We start from the raw sequence: 23,611 nt of genomic DNA on the forward strand, positions 1-23,611 counted from the left end.
AACATGCAGAACACGGCTAAGCCGTTTTTCACGAGTAGCGAGTGGATGGATTTTTACATTTTTGTTTGCCATATTAGAATATGTATAAAGTAACATATTAAAGAAGCAAATTGAGAAAAATCACAAGGCATGGATACATTTCTGAGTCTCTGACATTGATTTGAAACCACCTGTACTGAAACAGTGATATCCCTAATTTCTGGACTGTGAGTGGGTCATCAGGACCAGGTTTGGAAATCACTGCAGTTTAGCCTATTTGCATACTGAAGAATAAAGAAAATAACACAGGCAACTTAGTTTCATAATAAAAATTTTGATTGTGACGCAGCCTGATGTACCACCTACAGGTCATGTTTTGTGGATTTCTTTAATCATGCACAGGTGAGGTAATCTGTTTTGCTGGTTCAGTAATTATCCCACCTATTTCCACAGAATGAAATCCTCAAAACATGACCTGTTGGGAAAACTTGAGGGTTTTCGGTTGAGAACCATCGTCCAAGAACAACGACATCTGATTATTTTGAGAACTATTGCAGAATAGGAAGTACTGTACAGCCAGAAGTTTGAACAGCAATATTGTGGAATAGCAATACTTCTCCATTAAATAATAAGGACTCAGTGAAATTATTGAGAAAATGTATTTCCATTGCATTGATTAAAGTGTACAGGTTTACTATGAGCAATCAAAGACATTTTGGTGTTTCACATAGTCTATTGTGTATAGATTTTATTACCCCAAATCTCTGCACTCTTTTTAATGGTAAGTGTGGTCAGAGATTCAAGAGGATATACAGTATCACTGTTAACGCACTAGCTCTCAGTTTAATGGCACATCACATGATCTTCATACACTTGACATTCATTGGCTTGGAATTGTTCAGAACATATTGGACATATTAAAGGATTTCTTTGCTGTATGCCTTCAGTCTGTAAAAGGGAAATGAAAAGACATTAAATGTAATAAGGATGCTTTCTGTAGTGCACTTTCAGCTGGGCTTTAGCTGTGTCATTTGAGGGCTGAAACTCTATTCATGAAAGAACCTAATCTATTAATTTGAAACCAGTGATATCACTGAAATATAAAGCCCAGTATAAGAATGCAATCTAGTAATTTACTAGGACCCCATGATATCACAGAAACATGAGGAACAGCAGGACAATATGGTTTAGCAATTGATTAGGATCTATGACAGTGATGAGTCACAAACTTAATTATTCCGAAAGATCTGATAAACTGCAATGTTGATAATCATGCTTCAATCCACAGGTGACACTTGTGAGGTCCACACAGGATCGGGAAATCCAGCTCTCCCCATGCTGTAAACGTGACCTGTGTCAGATGAACCGGGTTACCCGTTTAAACTGTAGCTCACTCAGGTCCTTCCTGGGCAAAACCCTACTACCTGGGAAGGATTCACTAAGCTGGGTTTTTTCTAAAGAAGCTGTTTCCACTGACAAAAATACTGGGTTGATGCACATTCACATGCAAAACCCCACAATTTTCATGTCAGTGGAAAAGGGGTATAAGCTGACAAAGGATAATAATTCTAGCTGATAGTCCCCAGGATTTCCTATTCACTTGCCAGACAATTTAAATAGTTTTCCTATTCTGGCTGCTTAGCAAGCTAGCTTTAGTCATTTTGCACTGTTCTGCTGTGTGTGCTTTTTAATTGAGGATTTAGGAAACTCTGGGCCTAATTCAGGTTGGATCGCTCCTGCGATCCAACAAGCGATTTCCCGGTAGTCGGGAAACCGTGCATGTGCAGGTAGTGGCGGGGCCAGGGACTGCGTTTCCATGTTATCGGTACAGCAGCTGGAGAGCACATGGAGCATTTATAAAATGGTTAGTAAAATTTGATAATTCATTAAACCGTTGGTAACTTATTTGTGCAATTGTAACATGTTGCCATTGGCCCTCATTCCGAGTTGATCGCTCGCAAGGCGATTTTAGCAGAGTTACACACGCTAAGCCGCCGCCTACTGGGAGTGAATCTTAGCTTCTTAAAATTGCGAACGATGTATTCGCAATATTGCGATTACAAACTACTTAGCAGTTTCAGAGTAGCTTCAGACTTACTCGGCATCTGCGATCAGTTCAGTGCTCGTCGTTCCTGGTTTGATGTCACAAACACACCCAGCGTTCGCCCAGACACTCCCCCGTTTCTCCGGCCACTCCTGCGTTTTTTCCGGAAACGGTAGCGTTTTGATCCACACGCCCATAAAACGCCGTGTTTCCGCCCAGTAACACCCATTTCCTGTCAATCACACTACGATCGCCGGAGCGAAGAAAAAGCCGTGAGTAAAAATACTATCTTCATTGTTAAATTACTTGGCGCAGTCGCAGTGCGAATATTGCGCATGCGTACTAAGCGGAATTTCACTGCGATGCGATGAAAATTACCGAGCGAACGACTCGGAATGAGGGCCATTGTGACTCAATTTGCTTTGAAATTGGGTCCATCTTTTTGTAACACCCTGTATATTAGATTCTGTTTATGTAGGAAGACCATTACGTGCTAACTCTACTCACCTCTGTGGATGAACTTGTATTAGCTCCTGAAAAATGTATAACATTTTTTGATTAATAATATGACAAGTGCGCATAATTATAATACAGGTCTACAATATATATAAACAACCCATCCCGAAAAAATGGCTTATGCAGTATAAATAATAAGTGCAAGTTGGGCTTTGTCCAAGGAAAGATATGCAAACCGGACATGAACACATTTTAGGCACTTGCAGGGAAGAATTACAGGTGTAGAAGGTGTAGGGAAGTTGTTCACGGAATACTGCCATTTTTCTATGTTAATGCATCCCACAACCCCGGTCTGTCATTTCCTCAATAAACCACTTTCTGAGGATCACCATGTGTCACATCAAACTTTTCTATTGAACCATTTTGTTGAAAAAATTTAATGTTTATTATAAGGCATCATTGTTTACTTAATGTTTATACACTGTACAGTATGTTACAGTCCCATACTCATTCCACACGTCACAAGCCCTGTCCTCTTTTGGTTTCATTGCAACATGTTTAAACTTCTCCTTTAGCAGCTCCAAGCAGCTCTCTGCAGATTATTTTACAACAGCTGACCATGCACCCTCAAAATAAGGTGCCCATACCAGGTATTGAGCAGCTGTATGTGTGAGCAGAGTTAATTATAGAAATTAGGCAATCTTCTTACAGAGAATGATTTAAGTCTGTCTTAAGAGGAGTACACACAGGCCCTCATTCCGAGTTGTTCGCTCGCAAGCTGCTTTTAGCAGCATTGCACACGCTAAGCCGCCGCCTACTGGGAGTGAATCTTAGCTTGGCAAAATTGCGAACGAAAGATTAGCAAAATTGCGAATAGACACTTCTTAGCAGTTTCTGAGTAGCTCCACACTTACTCGGCATCTACGATCAGTTCAGTGCTTGTCGTTCCTGGTTTGACGTCACAAACACACCCAGCGTTCGCCCAGACACTCCTCCGTTTCTTCAGCCACTCCCGCGTTTTTCCCAGAAACGGTAGCGTTTTTTCGCACACACCCATAAAACGGCCAGTTTCCGCCCAGAAACACCCACTTCCTGTCAATCACATTACGATCACCAGAACGAAGAAAAAACCTTGCAATGCCGTGAGTAAAATACCTAACTGCATAGCAAATTTACTTGGTGCAGTCGCACTGCGGACATTGCGCATGCGCATTAGCGACTAATCGCTCCGTTGCGAGAAAAAAATAACGAGCTAACAACTCGGATTGACCCCCACAGAGCGATGTTCAGCTAATTTCTGAGCAATCTGACTAGATTGCTTAGAAATTAGCTGAACAACGCTCCGTGTGTAGGGGTGCTGGCGACAGCGATACACGGTCCCGCGCATCGCTATCGCCATCCTCGATTGGCACAATCTAGCAGGTCGCTCATTTCACCGCTGGGTGAAATGAGCGGCCCCCCGTGCCTGCCCGTTCCACCCCCCCTTGCTCAGCACATCGTGCTGTGCTGAGCGGGGGGAGAGATGTGTGCTGAGCGGTCTGTGCTAGACCGCTCAGCACACATCTCTGGGGAAATCTCCCCGTCAGTACGGCCCTTTAGATCTTTGTGTCACATTATTCACTGAAAACCTTTGTTACACTTAAGTTAAGTACACTATAATTATTGGACTGATTTGCCAATAATCGGGTGCTCGGCCTGTTTTTTTTGCATAGCGTGTATTTATCTCTCTCCTGCTTCTATTAGCTGGTGACATTTCACCGAATCCGGGACCCAATCACTTACCCCACTCACATCCACCTGATTCGCAGCAATATAGAAATCCAGCCAACCTCATAAACATCACATGTCTCCTTGCGCCCTCCAAATCACTAAAATGTGTCTTATGGAATGCACACTCTGTTTGTAACAAATTAACATCCTTATAAGACCTCTTAATATCTAACCACTTCAATCTGCTGGCTATAACAGAAACATTGCTCACACAATCAGACACAGCCTCCCCTGCAGCACTGTCACACAGTGGTCTCCACTTCACACACACCTCCAGGTCTGGTAACAGTTAAGGAGGTGGGGTGGATTATTACTTTCCCAATCTTTCGCATACACAGTCCTACCACAGATTCCATCACTCACATTCACATCATTTGAAGTACATTCCATCAGGACTTACACTCCTTTCCCTCTGCGTGTTATCGCCCACCTGGGAAACCCAAACAATTTCTGGAAGATTTTTCTGCCTGACTCCTTATCATCTGACATCTCCACCATCATCACAGGTGATTTCAATATTGCTATTGATAGTCCAAAATCTGCTGCTCATGCCTCCAAACTACTTTCTCTAACCTCCTCTCTCGGCCTCTCCCAATGGACTGACTCCTCTACTCATCAGGAGGGCCACTGCCTTGATCTAGTATTCACCAGACTTTGCTCAGATTCTGAATTCACTAACACTCCTTTCCCTCTCTCAGATCACAACCTTATCACCTGCATGCTCTCCACCATTACCTCAAACTCAGAGTCATTAAAGTCCTCCAATCTTACTCAAACCCGCAGAAATATTAACACAATTAATTTTCAAGCACTATCCACCTCTCTGCAACAACTGCTCTCACCTATTTCTGCATTTACTTCTCCTTAATCTGCTGTATCACATCTGAATGAGACTCTAGAAATAGCCCTTGACCAAGCTGCTCCAGCTACCCATCACAATCCACTTAGGCCTAGATGTCAACCGTGGCACTCTAAATTAACAAGATATTTACAAAAACTCACGAAAAGTTGAGCGTCAGTGGCGTAAATCTTGTATTACAAGTGACTTCCTCAGATATAAGTACTTTCTACCACTCTTATCGTAATGTCCTGGACACTGCCAAACAAACATATTTCCAAACGCTCATATCTGCTCAAGCCTCTAACCCTAAATTATTTTTTATTACATTTAAATCACTTCTGAACCCTCGCTCACCCAATCCACCAGCCACTATCAAGGCGCAAGATCTTGCTTCCTTCTTCAAGGACAAGACTGATAAGATCCGAGATGAAATGGTATGCTCTTCCTCAGCCAGTGACCTGCTCAATTCTCTACCTGAACCCTCTGGCACTCTCTCTTTATTTTATCCCACATATGAAGATGAAGTGTCATCACTCTTCTCATCCTGTTACTCTACTACCTCTCCTCTTGAGCCTATACCCTCACAAGTAAGTACATTTCTGTCTGCTTAGCTTATCCCAATTTTAACTAACATCTGTAATCTCTCTCTTTCTACTGGTATCTTTCCTTCACTATTCAAGTATGCAGTGATTACTCCCATTCTGAAGAAAACAAAATTCTGACCCTAACTCCCTCTCAAACTACCGTCCCATCTCTCAGCTACCATGCCTCTCCTAGCCACTTGAGAGACTTGCCTACACTCGCCTTACACACTTTCTTATTTCTCACAACTTATTTGACCAACTTCAGTCAGGCTTTCATTCCCAACACTCCACAGAGACAGCACTGACTAAAGTAGCGAATTATCACTGCGAAGTACAAAGGCCAATATTCACTACTTATTTTTCTAGATCTCTACTTTTGAAACTGTTGACCATTTTCTTCTCATACAAACACTACAATCCCTAGGTTTTAAAGACACAGCCCTATCTTGGTTCCTATCCTACCTACCTTATTGCTCCTTCAGTGTTCGCTTCTCTGAATCCACCTTCTCTTCGCTACCTTTTTCAGTTGGAGTACCACAAGGTTCGGTCTTAGGTACTCTGCTTTTCTCAATCTATACGTCATCTCTTGGCAAACTTATCAGGTCTTTTGGATTTCAGTATCATCTGTACGCAGATGATACGCAAATCTATCTATCCTCCCCAGATTTTTCACCATCTCTATTGGTCATGGTCACTGAATGCCTTTCTACCATTTCATCTTGGATGTTATCTCGCCACCTCAAACTTAATATTTCCAAAACAGAGTTAATTATATTTCCACCGGCCAATAGTAGTTACCAACCTGATATTGCTATCACTGTTGAGAACTCAGCAATCAGTCCTACCCCACAAGCTCGCTGCCTAGGTGTCATACTTGACACATAACTGTCCTTTGCTCCCCACATTCAATCTGTCTCAAAATCATGCTACATGCATCTAAAAAACATATCCAAAATACGACCATACCTTACACAAGACACTGAATAAACTCTAATCCATGCTCTCATTATCTCCCGCATTGATTATTGCAATAGTCTTCTTACTGGTCTTACCAAAAAGAGACTCTCACCACTACAATCCATTTTAAATGCAGCTGCAAGGCTAATCTTCCTCGCTAGATGTTCATCGGCTGCTGATCCGCTCTGTCAGTCCCTCCATTGGTTACCTGTATTCTACCGTATTCAATATAAAATACTTTTACTCACACACAAGGCCATTAACCAAACTACACCAATGTACTTCTCTTCGCTTAACTCAAAACATCTCCCAACTCGACCTCTCCGCTCTTCACAAGACCTGCGTCTCTCATCCGCACTCATCACTCGCTCCCATGCATTATTGCAGGACTTTCTTCAGGCTGCACCACTCTGTGGAATGCCCTCCCACGCACAATAAGTCTCCAAAACTTCAAACGTTACCTGAAAACTCACCTCTTCAGGCTAGCTTATCACATTCCAGACCTACCTACTCAGTCAACCTTCATAAACTTTCCTATCCAATTATAGCCCCACTGTCCAGTCCACATATTTTTTCTTTCTTCACTTTCCCTTCCTTCTGGCCATGGTTCATCATTCCTGTGATGTGATATCATGCAGCCCACCTAGAACATTTGCAATCCAGTGGACAACTATGCAATAGATAACACCTATCCTTGTGTATCAATGCCTATTTCCCTATAGATTGTAACCTTGTGAGCAGGGCCTTCCTACCTCTATGACTGTTTGTTATTACGCAGTTTTGTTTTATCATCGTGTACAATTGTAAAGCGCAACAGAATTTTCTGTGCTATATAAGAAACTGTTAATAAGTAAATAAATAAATAATAAATATTTGGCGTTTTGGCCACATGCTGATTAAGTGGCAAAAAAATGGGCACAAACACACAGCTTCAATTATCCGATCAGTCGGCCTCGACTAAAGATATTTGCCCATAGGACCCAATATTCTGTGGTGTATGTGCATTCTCAATAATCTGCTCATATTTTCCATTGTTTATTACTACATCCTCTTTGTGGGCAGACATATGCAAATTCAGTGTCGTGTGAGAGAAAATCACAAACTTAAAAAAAAAAATGCTTAATGCATAATGCTGATATAGGGACCCTCCAGTTTCAGAAAAATGATCCCGTTTGTTGGTTCCACCCAAAAAATCGCAATGTGTACCTAGTACACATCAGGACTGTGCGAGTGTTTAGCGAGGGGACCTCATGGACAGCAGGTGAGACCACGGAGGTCTCAGCCATGACAGCAGGCAGCACTTGCCAGGGCTGTCTTTTTGTATGGGCTCAATGGGCAGTTGCCCAAGGGCCCCAGGAGTATAAGGGTTCTAGGCTGATAGCTAAGGGTCCCCCTTCTCCAGGGCTACCAGGGGTACCAACTAGTGAGGCTGGTGCATTTCTACTCCCCAGCAACTAGTGCAACGTAACTGCTCTTGTATAGTATGCCTAGTGTCCAGTACTTACCTGATTCCACCTGCAACCAGCACATACTGTCCGCAGTGGCGCCAAGAGGGGGAGGGGGCGGGCACTCTTTTTACCCCTGTTGGAAGGGCAATGGTAAGGGTGGAGCATATGACTGGGGTGGGGCTTAATCCAGCACTGCTAAACAGGGACTGGCTTCTATGGAGTTTATGAGCCGTAGCAGCCCATAGAAGCCAGATAGGGCTGATGGTATAGCAGGGGAGTGGCTTCCAATGGGAGGTCACTGCCACTGCTAGTAAGTGCCTGAGGGGTGGCAGATTTTACTGGGGGGGGGTTGCAGTTCTGCAGCCCATAAATAAAATCTGCCACTAACTAGTTCTGTATCTGTCGAGGGGATAGCAATATCTGTACACATCACAAACACGACTCCAAAAATATTCAAACTGACATACAGCAGATCATAACTACAACTTTAGTAGTGCCATAGTTCTCCTTCTGCCACATAGTGTGCTCAGTTTATATTACAGTATATCACATTATAGTACCTCAACATTATGCCACACTGGGCCCCTACTTCACATTATGCCGCATTGTAGTAGCCACCGATTCACATTGGTGGACTCCAGCTGATTATGCACCTTGCTGACACCTTAGCCTGGCAGATGGCAGTTAATTGCCACATTGTCCCACTTACTGGTAATCAACTGGTCTGTGAACAGAGGTTATTTATTACCAGTTATTTATATAGTGCACACATATTCTGCAGCGCTTTCCAGAGAATATTTGCCCATTCATATCAGTCCCTGCGCCAGTGGAGCTTACAATCTATATTCCCTACCACATGTACACGGACACACATTCACGCTAGGGTTAATTTTTGTTGGGATCCAATTAACTTACCAGTATATTTTTGGATTGTGGGAGGAAACCGGAGTACTCGGAGGAAACCTACGCAAATACGGGGAGAATATACAAACTCCACACAGTTGGGCCATGGTGGGAATCGAACCCATGACCTCAGTGCTGTAAGGTAGTAATGCTAACCATTACACCATACGTACTGCCCTAGGTTATACTCAGCACACGGTAATGCCATCAGACCTCCCCATGTGTCCTTTAAATGCCTCTCAGACCTTTCCCCATGCCATCAGATCTCCCCACACGCACTCAGACCACCCCACATGCACCGTAAGGGGGAGATGTACTAAGCCTTTGTCGAAGTCAAAAATATTACATACACACCACATGCAAACACCAGTGTGGCCTCTGTGCGTGCAAGTAGTCGCCGTGCGTGCATATACACGCACGCTACGTACACTGGTTCACAAGCCTTGCGTATTGGCGCGTGGTATGAGTATATACGGTAGCATACACATTCGCACAGAAAAGCCACAAAGACATATTCAATATTCTATTTATATAGTGCATAATTTACACATAGTCTCCACACACTTTTCCAGCAAGTTACATATACTCAAAAGATAGAACAACAGTTATTCAGGGTTACGGGATGTGAGGGGATGGAGCAAGGTTAGGACTTACTGTATTTTGAGATCTACATTCCGGTTGCTATTTGCAGTTTATAGCATGTTTCTGCGTATAGATATGTGCAGAATTGTAATATTCACAAATACTGTAAATACTGTACTCTTGATATTTGGCGGGAACCCAGTGGCGAACACCTGCAAGTACACCTGGACCAAGCATCGCCAATTTATTTAAACCAACCTATGACCCCTTGTGTACTGTAAACGACCTGCCCTTTGACCCATGAAAGAAGAGCTTACATTTCCCATTGTACTGTATTTGTACACATTGTATAAAAAGAGAGTCCTCCTGGCCAGGCTCAGGCTATTCTCTGAAGGTCATCTTGCTAAGACTGACAGTCCTGGATCCGGGAGCGCTCGCAAACAAACATATGTACTATTGGTTGTAGCTCTTCTCTGTAATATTGTTGTTTCTTTTATCTGTATCTTTTGAGTAAATACTGTTGATGCGTTGGACCACAACATTACATTTAACTACTGGTGTCACATTCCATTCTTGTTTGGGGATAAGGTGTATTCAGCCACATGTGTCGCTGCACTGTGCGCATACCGTGTCGGCGTGTATACGCAACGTGCATACATATCTTAGCGGTTATTTGCTTACGTTTGGCAGCTACAGCGGCCCGAACCACAGTGTGATACGGTATTGCTTTTCCTTGTAAATTAATCAAACTTTACAGTTAGGGGCTCTGTCCAGTTCACCTCATACTCGCGGACTTGCAGGGCCTAACAGACTTTGGTCTAACAACAAAGGGTGGAGGACGCGTCTAAAGTAAAACAATTTCTGTTGTTGTGTTAAAACTACCTAATGTTGTTAAACCACGTCTGTCCTGTATAGTCTCAGAGGTGCTGGTGCGAACCAAGGGACAGCAAGGAAAATTTTTCTTTGTGTGTTACTTTTGGTGTGAAAACGCGCACAAGCGTACAGATATTTTGCGTATATTCTCATATATTGTTGCCATAGGTTGTAGTAGTCATTATAGATCTGCATAGAATTGGATAAGTTATTTGTTATACATTTATTGTATTTTGTTTAGTGGGTACTTGTAAAAGCACATACAAAACTTGGTCCTGGCCTAAAAGTTTGGGCAGCACCCAACGGAAGTTATCCACGTGGGTGACTTTCAGGGTGTGTAGGGAACAAAAGTGTGTTGTGTATTAATTGCAAAATATTTGCATTTCATAAGTGAAACTCTGTTCCAGCCTAAAAGTTTAGGTAGCACGTAGCGGAAGCTTTCCGGCAGGGGACTTCCGGTGCTCAAAGGGAACGTGGAAGCATTTATCTAACTGCTACAATACGAATAGTGTTTTTTTTTGTATTACTAGAGTTGGTTAAGAGAGTGTGGCAGGCTACAAAAGTATGCAGCGATACACACTTGCATATGCAAGTATACATGTGTCATAGTAAAATAATACATGCACGTGTATATAGCGACACACAGATACACACGTGGACGCACAGAAGGTGGAAAACGTGAGCGCATATTTACGCAAGCGGAAGTTAACAAGTAACTATCTGATTTTAGACAGATTATTGAAAAACGTATTATAAGTGTAGTACCTCTGGGGCAAGTTATCGACCAAAGGGAGTGATTTTTTTTTTTTCTGTACAAAAAATCTAAAAGTGTGAGTTTTTGAAAAGTAAGTGTGAGTGGATTGAACCCCGAAAAGCGGGATCACATCGGTGAGGCACTGAGTAAGCAGAGGCTTGGTGGCGTGGAGGTTAGCGACCTCCCATATTAATTGGTATTGAGGCACGTAGTGTGTGTGTTTTTAAAGGTAAAACGTGCGGAGGAGCGTGATTTTGGTGTTACGCTCCGGCTGTGGAGCGCAGCTTGTAAATTTGACTCCCGTGATCATAGGGTGTATAGATAACAAGTATCTATAAGCTTTGCGAATGGACCATTTGCTTAATTTCGCGCAATTACGTCATCATACACGCTGTGTTAGCATACACAGACGTGATTGGTGTAAAGTAAAGGAATTTTTCGATGACGCTCTCTCAGGAAATATTCCTGGTGGAACTACATAGGAAGGCTTGATGATGTTTCCCAAGTGGAATTCCTGTGGAAAGAAACCAAAAAGATCAGGCTTTTAACCTCCACTGAAAAAGGGGTATTAATTTATTGCTGTTTATACTTCATACTTCCAGTGCTGAGGGGTCTGGCAGGGGTCCTCATTGGGTACGTGGGGCGATCACTACTGGAGTGGACCGTGGTACTGTCCAGCAGAGACGGAACGGGTGAAAAGCGCACAGAGGAACTTTTCACAGTCATCTCGTGTGGGCCATTTGGTGTTTGTGTTTAAAAAGTCCACAATGGGAGCCAAATGTCTGTCAAGCTATGTTCCCATTCATTGGATAATTGGTCAGAAATACACCAGTTCCCTGCTATTTAAGGGAGGTCAGTTTAGGAACTGTTTCATTCAGCTGACCTTATGTGAGAGGCTGCACGCCAGTGGTATGTTTTAATTTGTGTTTTTCATAGGAATTTTTTTTATAGGAATTTTATGTATATGGGAAAATTTCTTATTGATGTCTTTTTTATTATAGTTAAATACACTGTCTAATCTTGATTAAGACGCCGCCGAGCGTCGAAACGCGTTGATACAGTGTTGCATTGATGTTTTCAAACCAGCATATCCATTGAGGGGAGCATGTGACATTGTTATATCCGGATTTTACTTTGTCAGCTGAAGTCCACCTCTGTTTCCCAAATTTGGTATGATTGGTCGTCTGTTTGTATTATTTTAAATAAAAGGGGTTTGGTTTGCCCTAATTGGCTTCCCTTTTTTAATTCCACATATGTTCACATGAGCAATATTCATCTGCATCATATGGTTTAAGAAGAAAAATCTCAATATTTTCATTAAAGAAACCTTGATGTGTTTTCTACCATATTCATAAAAGTAAGCATACATGTAAGAATTCGTTGCCAAGTCCTCGTCGTATCACTTTGGTGACCCCATAAGAAGGAGGACGTTTGAACTCTTCTGGGATTTTTCCATCGCTTCATTTCTTCCCCTACACAGTGGAAAGAACTTTTTTGCATATGCAGTATTACACTATGTCATGTTTAATTTTTTGTTTCATGTAAACCCCGATATCGGTGTGAGGACAACTAAAGTGAAGGGACATTTGGAGCGCAAAGAGTGAGATCGTACCTTTTTCTTTGTTATATATTTTCCTATAGGTTGGTGACCTATTTGGTATTGTCTATTTGCTGCCCGTTTGCAGCGCCTTAGGAGGGTCTCTTTTTATTCTACATTTGGTGTTTGTGTTTAAAAAGTCCACAATGGGAGCCAAGTGGGCACGCGAGAGGCGTTCAGGAGCCAGGGTTCAGGCTGAGGAGCAGAGACCGAGAGGGTCCGCTCAGTATATTATGTGTAGAAAATATGGTCCATACACAGGGGCTTTTTGTGATGAAAGGGTACGAATGACTGTTGATGATAGGGCATCATTTCCTAGGGTTGGTAGTTTTGAACCAGAGGTGCTGCAGAATGTTAGAAATAGGATATGTCTGATCAAATCCAAGAAACAAAAGGATCAGACATAACGACTGTTTAAACATATGGCAACAAGAGGGAGAAATGCAAAGGGAACTTGCTCGTGTAGCAAGTTCCAAACCAGACAGGAATGTGAATACGAGTGCACCACCACCGCCATATGTCGATGAAGAGAAGGCTGCTACAACCAATAGCATACCAGGAAATGATAGGGATGCACTTACAAATTGTATTAACCCTAACCCATGCAAATTGTACCCTGTTTTAAGTTCTTTCAAGGGTCATAGTTCAGAAGAGGATGACGAACCTAGCCTGATCTCGTCTCTCTCTCAGGCAGTAAGCATACAGGAAACCCAGGTGGGGCAAGCCCAACCGGTAAGAGTAACAACTGCGTCCTCTTCAGGTGAGACGGCCGGGATCAGAGCTACCGGTAAGTATGGGTCCGTCCATTATGAAGAAACAGTGTATCCCCAGGTTGAGTCAGAAAGGTTGATATAGCAGGGCTACACCCCGTCCGCGTAATTACTGTCCCCAATGGGAGAACTGACAGGGACAGAGTAACCCCCATCAGGAATATTGCAATGTATTGCCTGTGGTCCAGGTCGGAACTGCGGTCAATCATTTCAGAATTCTCCGATCCCAGGAAAGATTTAGCCAGATGCCAGAAGTTTATTAAGGATCTGGGTAATGCCCATGAACCTACAAACAAAGATTGGCGGCCAGTGTTAAGAGCGTGCCTACCCACCAATATTGACACCCAAAATTTTATAATGGATTGTAAGATAGAGGCAGACAGTCCTCTGACTGATGAATACAATTAGGAGAACGTGAAACAAATCAGTATACAACTAGGATTGTATTTCCCCACAATTGTAAAATGGAATAAAATTTTCACTATCAAACAGAGAGAAAGTGAACTGGCATCCAAATATTTTCATAGAGCCTTACAAGATATGGCTAAATACACTGGGATAAGGGATATAAAAAATGATGTGAACCACAGGGAGGTAGCTGTCTCTGTGTTAACGGACGGACTCAAAGAGGCATTGAAAGTCAGGGTACAGACTTCTTTGCCTAATTGGAGAGGGGTCACTGTAGATGCTCTGAGAGAATCTGCTATTGAGCATAACAAGAATATCTTCAAACATAAAGAACAGCAGGGGGAAAGGTTAATGACGGTGAGTATACAGTCTCTGGAAGGCCAAACTACACAACCTACCCCCCAAGTGTTTGAAGAACCGAGAAGGAGAGTAAGTAGGTGTTACACTTGTGGGAGAGAGGGACATTTCTCCAGGGACTGTACACTGAAAAGACCACAAGCCCCTAGACACGAGCCACATACACAAAACTACCCAACACATAGACGGGACCAAGGGACATATAGAAGGGATTTTGAGCCACATAGAGGGGAAACACATAGATTTCCCCCAAGGACGGATGGGCAGACCTCCAACTCATCGCAGTTCCTTCCCTCACATATTATAGCTGCCAACGCCTTCTGGGGAAACCAACAATACAGGCAATAGGAAGGGGGTCACACCTGTATCTTACAGCCAGTGAGGTTGACAAATAGCCTCAGAGACGATCATGGAGGTCATGGTCAAGGTAGCTGGTACAAGACAACCTTTCCTTGTAGATACAGGGGCGGCCAGATATATATAAACCTCTTCAACAGGAATAATGACCATGGGCAAAACAATTTCGGCAATGGGAGTAACGAGAAAAGTGCAACAGTATCCTTTGACTAGACCTGCAGAGGTTACGATAGGGCCCTTACATAACAAACATTCATTCTTGTTGGCTGCATCGGCCCCGACTAACCTACTTGGCAGAAACTTATTATGTAAAATGTGCTGTGTTATATATTCTACCCCTGAGGGTGTGTTTTTAGATATCCCTGAAGGCCATGCACAGGAAGTACAAGATATGTTAGAAACACCTCAAAGGCTAATGTTGCAGTCTACCATTCTAGACACATGTCCATCGCAGGTAGAGGAAATGATCTCACAAATACTGGGTTCCTTATGGACTAAAGATGGACAGGACACTGGATATGGCAAATGTAGCCCCAGTAGTAGTACAAATAAAGGATGGCAGGATAGCTCCAAAAATCCTCCAGTACCCTCTGAAGCCAGAGGTGGAACTAAGACTATACCCTGTCATAGAACGGCTGCTACAGCATTGCATCCTAGTCAGGACATCCAGCACAGCCAATAGTCCCATCTTCCCTGTGAAAAAGAGTGGGGGGAGGGGTTACAGGCTTATGCAGGATTTAAGGGGAATAAACAAAATAGTCAACAGCCAATTCCCCGTAGTGCCCAATCCAGCTGTCATCCTCATGCAGATTCCTTCTACCTCTAATTACTTCACTGTAATTGACCTCTGCTCTGCTTTCTTTTCTGTTCCCCTTCACCCTGACAGCCAGTACCTCTTTGCCTTCTCTAACAGGGGAGTACAGTACACCTGTACCCGTCTTTCCCAAGGTTTCATTGACAGCCCAAGTACTTTCTCCCAAGCCCTACATGACTGTTTACAATCCTTTCAGCCTGAGAATGGGTCAGTGCTGATACAATATGTTGATGACTTGTTATGCTCTGATTCATTTGAGTCATCCCTGGCAGACACTAAACAGCTTCTGTTTCACCTCTCCCAGACAGGACACAAGGTTTCTAAGGATAAATTACAGTTGTGCCGGACAAGGGTTAAATACTTGGGACACTGCTTGATTCAAGGACTAAGACACATGACCACAGACAGAATACAGGCCATCCGTGACATGAGTCTGCCACAGACTCAGCAACAAATTTGCACATTTCTAGGAATATGTGGGTATTGTCGGAATTGGATTCCGGGGTTCTCTATTTTGGCACTACTACTGCAAGAAATGGTCTCTTCAAGCAAACCAGAACGTGTCTCTCATACTGAGTGGTCCGAACTGGCGTTTGAAAGACTAAAAGCGTGCTTGTCCCAAGCACCAGCATTGGGGATGCCAGATTATGAGAAACCTTTTGAATTATATTGTACCGAAAGTGCTGGGTGCGCGGCAGGGGTCCTAACACAGAAACATGGTGATGCCAACAGACCGGTAGCCTACTACAGTGCACAGCTGGACACTGTAGCACGGTCTCTCCCCACTTGCCTACAAAGTGTTGCAGCTATAGCTTTGTTGGTAAGTAAGAGTGAAGATGTAGTGTTAGGGCATGACCTGACAATCCATACACCTCATGCAGTATCAGCCTTGCTAAACTCCGCCCAAACCAGACATGTCTCATCCACTCGGTTTACAAAATGGGAACTATCACTGATGGCCCCTGTAAACATCATCATAAAAAGGTGTAGCACACTAAATCCTGCAACTTATTTGCCAAGTGTGCCTTGTCATGCACAAAGGGTGGAGAATGAGAATAATGGTGAAGGAGGATTTAGTAAAGACACTGATACGCATGACTGTATGGAATACTTGAACCAGACTTTCACTGCCAGACCTGACATTAGTGACAACCCACTAGAAAACGTAGACTTTACCCTTTACACAGATGGTAGTTGTCACAGACAGATAGACTCAGGAGACCTGTGCACCGGATACGCAGTTGTAGATGACAAAGGTATCAAAGAAGCTGAACCCCTTAGTCTACCTCACTCAGCAAAAGTCACTGAACTGGTAGCACTGACCAGAGCATGTGAGTTGGCAAAGGGTAAGTCAGCTAATATATACACGGATTCTAGATATGCTTTCGGAGTAGTGCATGATTTCGGGGCCCTGTGGCGCCTCAGAAATTTCATGACGGCAGCTGGCACGCCTGTGACGCATGCGTCACACATCAAAAGGCTTCTGACAGCCATACAGGAACCGGACAGAGTGGCTGTTATCAAGTGTAAAGCACACACAACCAAGACTCAATTTCACTTGGTAACAGCCGGGCGGACGAAGCTGCTAAATGGGCAACAAGCACCACCACACAAAGTACCACCACACAACTGATTACATTTTTCCCTACAGGAGAAGGCGGTCTGGAAGGTGAAGGGATATGGTCAGGAGTCCTCAGGACTCTGGAGAGATGGACAAGGTAAGCCAGTGGCCCCCAGGGCATATCTCCCAAGCCTAGCTGAAGCGGCACATGGTCTGACTCACCTGGGCAAGGAAGGTTTGTGCAAATTGGTAAGAGCTCACTGGCATGCACCTGGGTTCTCTTCTCAGGCAAGCAAGAAAGTAATGACATGTCTTACTTGCTTGAGGAAGAATATTGGTAAGACAATACCGACGGAGCAATCCCATATCCCTCCTACAGATGGACCTTTCCAGGTAATACAAATCGACTTTATACAGCTACCACCCTGTAGGAATTTGAAATATGTATTGGTATGCACTGATGTCTTCTCGAACTGGGTAGAGGCATTTCCTGCCGCCACAAAAACTGCTGTGTTCACCGCTAAGAAAATTGTGCAGGAATTTGTGTGTAGATATGGTATCCTTAGGATTATTGAGAGTGATAGGGGTACCCATTTTACAGGTGAAGTCTTTCAAGTCATGTGCAAACTAATGGGTATTAATAGTAAACTACATACTTCCTACCGACCGCAGGCCAGTGCGAAGGTGGAGAGAATGAATTGCACTATTAAAAACAAGCTGAGCAAAGTGATGGCTGAAACTGGACTGTTGTGGCCAGAGGCACTGCCACTAGTGTTGTACAGCATCAGAACCACTCACAGGTCACCGCTTAACCTATCACCCTTTGAAATTCTTTTTGGACGACAGCCCCATGTAATGATAGGTCCCCAGGATGATCTGAAATGCAATAATGAGATGACTGTGCAATACTTCGTTAGGATGAGCCAGCAATTGAGAAACCAGCAAAGGAATTGAAACTGGCGATTCCTGACCTGTCAAACAGTAATTGTCATGAAATTTAACCTGGGGACTATGTAATGATTCAAAATGTTCTACGCTCAGGTTGCCTCATAGGTGGGAAGGGCCGTATCAAGTTTTGTTGACCAGCACGACAGCACTGAAGGATGCCGAGAGAGAGACTTGGGTCCACTCATCCCACTGCAAGAAGGTCGCTAACCCGGAGAAAGCTTGTGAGAAAGAGAGAGGTGAAGAAAACCTGATATCACTGGAGAATCTGTTCCGGGAAAGCTGAAAGGCAGGACTGTTGAAACTGCACCTGAGCGTGGTGAAAAACAAAATCAAGGACTGTTATCTTAATTTTTTTCTCTCCAAACACCCCCCCTCTTCATTTTTTCCCCCTTCCTCTTCACAAAATGAGAAGAGACTGTGTTATCCCTATTCCAGATTTTTCTTGTGATTCTATTTTTGACCAGGACAATTTGTTTTTGCAAGGGCCCACGAGAAGTCGAGCAAGGATCTGGAATGGGTTCTGATGGAGAGGATGAATTTGTAGGACCCCAGGATCAGTCCATCACTTTGGTCAAAGCTGGTATAAGTAAGAGATCTGGTAGTCACGGAGCTCGGAGGCAATTGAAGGGTTGTTGTCTGATGAATACTGCATATGTAAGTACTGCGATAACATAGTCGAAGATGAGTGCATCCAGAGATGTCAGTAAAACAATATCAATATTGATGGACATCCTTTGAGTGACTATCACTCATTAGTGGGTACAGTCTTAAACCAAACAGAATGCTGGGTATGCTCACAATTACCTCAAGGACAGAGTAAATCGGGATTTGTGCCATACCCATTAACAGTAAATGAGGTATTCAAATTGCATGGGGGGAGACAGGTGGACAGAAAATACAATATATCTAGACCCCCTAGCCTAAAGCTCCATCAGTACCACTTAGATAGATCACTACTGTGTTTCAACATAACCAATTTCTGGAAACCAGGAAATTGGGAAGTAACTTGGAACAATCAGACAATGACCTCCTCACACAGAGCTGACAAAGAACGCGTCAACTCTGAACTAGTACGTGGGATAGCCGCAAATGGGAGGTACTTCCGATACAAGTATACACGTGGGATCAAAACCATGTGGGCTGGAAAAGTGTCACAGGGATATTGTGCGCACATCATCCAGCCAGATACTTGTGTCGAGCAGATGGAAAAACGGGGGACAGGTTTCTTTGTAAGTATTATTTGTAATATGATATTGATGCATTTTGTCCCCTATGTTCTCCCAGATGACGCTTATTTCATATGTGGAAGGAAGGCGTACAAGTGGCTTACTCCAAGCTCTGAAGGGTTGTGTTACATAGGCAGAGTACTACCAGAGGTCATGACCATTGCACATGACAAAATGAAAGACATTCACCGCAACGCTCCGCCTCCTTATACTCACACCCACTACGAACACATTTTCAAGAGACACCTCATAGACAGGAGAGAGCTCGCAGCCTCTAATTTGATCCATGAATCCACCGGGATTCAGATTCTTCTTGCATTAGACATCACCCATACTGCCAGAGGAATTGTAAATTATAGGTATATCCATGCGCTAGCGAACTTGATAGATAATATCACTGAGATGTATGATGACACCTTCAGATATACGGCTAAGGAACTACAAGCCTACAAGAAGGAACTGGTACAACATCGAATGGTCTTGAATTACGTCACGGCCGTGACGGGTGGGTATTGTGTTACTTTAGCAACTCAATATGGTGTGAAGTACTGCACGTATATTACGAACAGTACTGAGGACCCAACAGAGATCATTGATCAAAAGATGGATGAGATCTTGCAGTTGAAATGGGAGTTTAGAAGGAAACACAGTCTCACTTTAGCGGCTGTGGGTAATGAATTGACTGGATGGGCCTCATGGTTGAACCCACTCAAGTGGTTCTCTGGGTTAGGAGGGTGGGCACAAGGAATGATTGCAAATGTGGGTAAGTTTCTCCTCTGTATCCTGGGTGTTGTCATAATTATCGGCCTGATATTTAAATGTGTTCGGATTTTGACGCGGCAAGAAAAGCATAATTCAAATTTGATGAGTCTAAGGAGCGGGTGCGCTGTAAATGCGGCAGATCTGGTATACGATCCGATGATAGAGAAAGTGTTGTAATAGGAATGTATATGAATCTCATGGCCTGTTTCTTTCACGATTTGTCTGTGTTTTCTCCCTCTACCCAGCAAAACCTCTATCGAATCCGAACATCAGTGTACAAAGACGTAGGTACATGTATGTATGCAACGTTCGTTCAAATCAGACATCATGGGCCATAGCACTGTCCCAGCATACTCTATAGGTTGAATGTCGTCCCACACCCAACCAGTGGTCCCGTGACCGCCGAGTGCATATAGAGGATGTCCCGTCCTCCTCCGTCTTCCCCAAATATAGTCAATGTCTGATTTGCGAAATGAATACATACCTGTGTCTAGGTCACCAATTATTGTTTGAAATATTTTTTTTTGTAATTATGTTTAGTGTGACAGTTATGATAGTTATTGTCTACTGTCAAAGGGTGGACTGTCGAAGTCAAAAATATTACATACACACCACATGCAAACACCAAACAGAGTGGCCTCTGTGCGTGCACGTAGTTGCTGTGCATGCGCATACACGCACTCTACGTACACTCGTTCATGAGCCTTGCATATTGGCGCGTGGTATGAGTATATATGGTAGCATACACATTTGCACAGAAAAGCCACAAAGACATATTCAATATTCTATTTATATAGTGCATAATTTACACATAGGGAGTAATTCTGAGTTGATCGCAACTTCAAGTTTGTTAGCAATTGGGCAATACCATGTGCACTGCAGGGGAGGCAGATATAAGATGTGCAGAGAGAGAGATAGATTTGGGTGGGGTGTGTTCAATCTGCAATCTAAATTGCAGTGTAAAAATAAAGCAGCCAGTATTTACCATGCATAGAAACAAAATAACCCACCCAAATCTAACTCTCTCTGAAAATGTTATATCTGCCCCCACCTGCAGTGCACATGGTTTTGCCCAACTGCTAACAAATTTCCTGCTGCGATCAACTTGGAATTACCCCCATAGTCTCCACGCACTTTTCCAGCAAGTTACGTATACTCAAAAGTTAGAACAGTTATTCAGGGTTACGGGATGTGAGGGGATGGAGCAAAGTTAGGACTTAAAATACTGCACATCTGGATACCAGACATTGAGATCTACATTCCGGTTGCTATTTGCAGTTTATAGCATGTTTCTGCATATAGATATGCGCAGAATTGTAATATTCACAAACTACTGTAAATACTGTACTCTTGATATTCGGCGGGAACCCAGTGGTGAACACCTGCAAGTACACCTGGACCAAGCATCGCCCATTCATTTAAACCAACCTATGACCCCTCATGCACTGTAAATGACCTGCCCTTTGACCTATGAAAGAAGAGCTTACATTTCCCATTGTACTGTATTTGGACACATTGGGGTATATTTACTAACATTCGTAATTCTCCCGATTTGGTGGGAGAATAATCACGAATGACATCGAAAGTGTAAAACTGCAACTTTTTGAATTTATTACGACTAATTTACTAAGCTGCCGTATTCTGCATTTTCGGGTTTTCCGATGTTGATGTCATTCGTTTTTTAGGCAGTGTTTTACGTGAGTGAATTGTAAAACACTGCCGACTTTAATACAATGAATCTCGGCCGGATCTGAGAGATCCGTGCTGGGCTTCATTGTGCACTTTGTTTTAAAAAAAAATAAAGTTTAACTGTTAAAAAAAAAATTGCGTGGGGTCCCCCCTCCTAAGGCAAACCAGCCTCGGGCTCTTTGAGCCGATCCTGGTTGCAGAAATATGGGGAAAAAATGGACAGGGGTTCCCCCATATTTAAGCAACCAGCATCGGGCTCTGCGCCTGGTCCTGGTTCCAAAAATACGGGGGACAAAAAGAACAGGGGTCCCCCGTATTTTTAAAACCAGCACCGGGCTCCACTAGCTGGACAGATAATGCCACAGCCGGGGGTCACTTTTATATAGTGCCCTGCGGCCGTGGCATCAAATATCCAACTAGTCACCCCTGGCCGGGGTACCCTAGGGGAGTGGGGACCCCTTCAATCAAGGGGTCGTCCCCCCCAGCCACCCAAGGGCCAGGGGTGAAGCCCGAGGCTGTCCCCCCCATCCAATGGGCTGCGGATGGGGGGCTGATAGCCTTTGTTGAAAATGTAAAGATATTGTTTTTAGTAGCAGTACTACAAGTCCCAGCAAGCCTCCCCCGCATGCTGGTACTTGGAGAACCACAAGTACACAAGTACCAGCATGCGGCGGAAAAACGGGCCCGCTGGTACCTGTAGTACTACTACTAAAAAAATACCCAAAAAAAGACAAGACACACACACCTTGAAAGTAAAGATTTATTACATACATCCACACAAACATACATACATACTTACCTTATGGCCCCACGCAGGTCGGTCCTCTTCTCCAGTAGAATCCAAGGGGTACCTGTTGAATAAATTATACTCACCAGCTCCAGGGTCCCAGGCTCCTCGTAGCATCCATTTGTAATCCACGTACTTGAATAAAATAAAAAAATGGACACCCGAGCCACGCACTGAAAGGGGACCCATGTTTGCACATGGGTCCCCTTTCCCCGACTGCCAGAAACCCACTGTGACTTCTGTCTAAGTGGGTTTCTTCAGCCAATCAGGGAGCGCCACGTTGTAGCACCCTCCTGATCGGTTGTGTGCTCCTGTACTGACTGACAGGCAGCACACGGCAGTGTTACAATGTAGCGCCTATGCGCTCCATTGTAACCAATGGTGGGAACTTTCTGCTCAGCGGTGAGGTCACTTTCGGTCAACCGCAGGGCAGAAAGTTCCCACCATTGGTTACAATGGAGCGCATAGGCGCTACATTGTAACACTGCCGCGTGCTGCCTGTCAGTCAGTACAGGAGCACACAGCCGATCAGGAGGGTGCTACAACGTGGTGCTCCCTGATTGGCTGAAGAAACCCACTTAGACAGAAGTCAGAGTGGGTTTCTGGCAGTCGGGGAAAGGGGACCCATGTGCAAACATGGGTCCCCTTTCAGTGCGTGGCTCGGGTGTCCGTTTTTTTATTTTATTCAAGTACGTGGATTACAAATGGATGCTACGAGGAGCCTGGGACCCTGGAGCTGGTGAGTATAATTTATTCAACAGGTACCCCTTGGATTCTACTGGAGAAGAGGACCGACCTGCGTGGGGCCATAGGTAAGTATGTATGTATGTTTGTGTGGATGTATGTAATAAATCTTTACTTTCAAGGTGTGTGTGTCTTGTCTTTTTTTAGGTATTTTTTTAGTATTAGTACTACAGGTACCAGCGGGCCCGTTTTTCCGCCGCATGCTGGTACTTGTGGTTCTCCAAGTACCAGCATGCGGGGGAGGCTTGCTGGGCCTTGTAGTACTGCTACTAAAAACAATATCTTTTCATTTTCACAAAAGGCTATCAGCCCCCCATCCGCAGCCAATTGGATGGGGGGGGACAGCCTCGGGCTTCACCCCTGGCCCTTGGGTGGCTGGGGGGGGACCCCTTGATTGAAG

General features: G+C 43.9%; 1 protein-coding gene across 2 annotated transcripts in view; it reads right to left on the reverse strand.

Annotated features, from left to right (window-relative positions):
- Positions 1–622: 622 nt before the first annotated feature.
- Positions 623–23,611, reverse strand: part of CALCOCO2 (calcium binding and coiled-coil domain 2) — a 171,878-nt gene continuing 148,889 nt past the window's right edge. For both annotated transcript variants that reach the window (XM_063959598.1, XM_063959599.1), the window contains exons 21-22: positions 2,531–2,556; positions 623–927 (exon numbers count right to left, since the gene is read on the reverse strand). In XM_063959598.1, the coding sequence (XP_063815668.1) occupies positions 823–927; positions 2,531–2,556 (131 nt within the window). In that variant the 3' untranslated portion in view covers positions 623–822. The remainder of the gene's footprint in view (positions 928–2,530; positions 2,557–23,611) is intronic.

Source organism: Pseudophryne corroboree, chromosome 3 (assembly GCF_028390025.1).
Source record: "Pseudophryne corroboree isolate aPseCor3 chromosome 3, aPseCor3.hap2, whole genome shotgun sequence".
In the NCBI taxonomy this organism is placed as follows: domain Eukaryota; kingdom Metazoa; phylum Chordata; class Amphibia; order Anura; family Myobatrachidae; genus Pseudophryne; species Pseudophryne corroboree.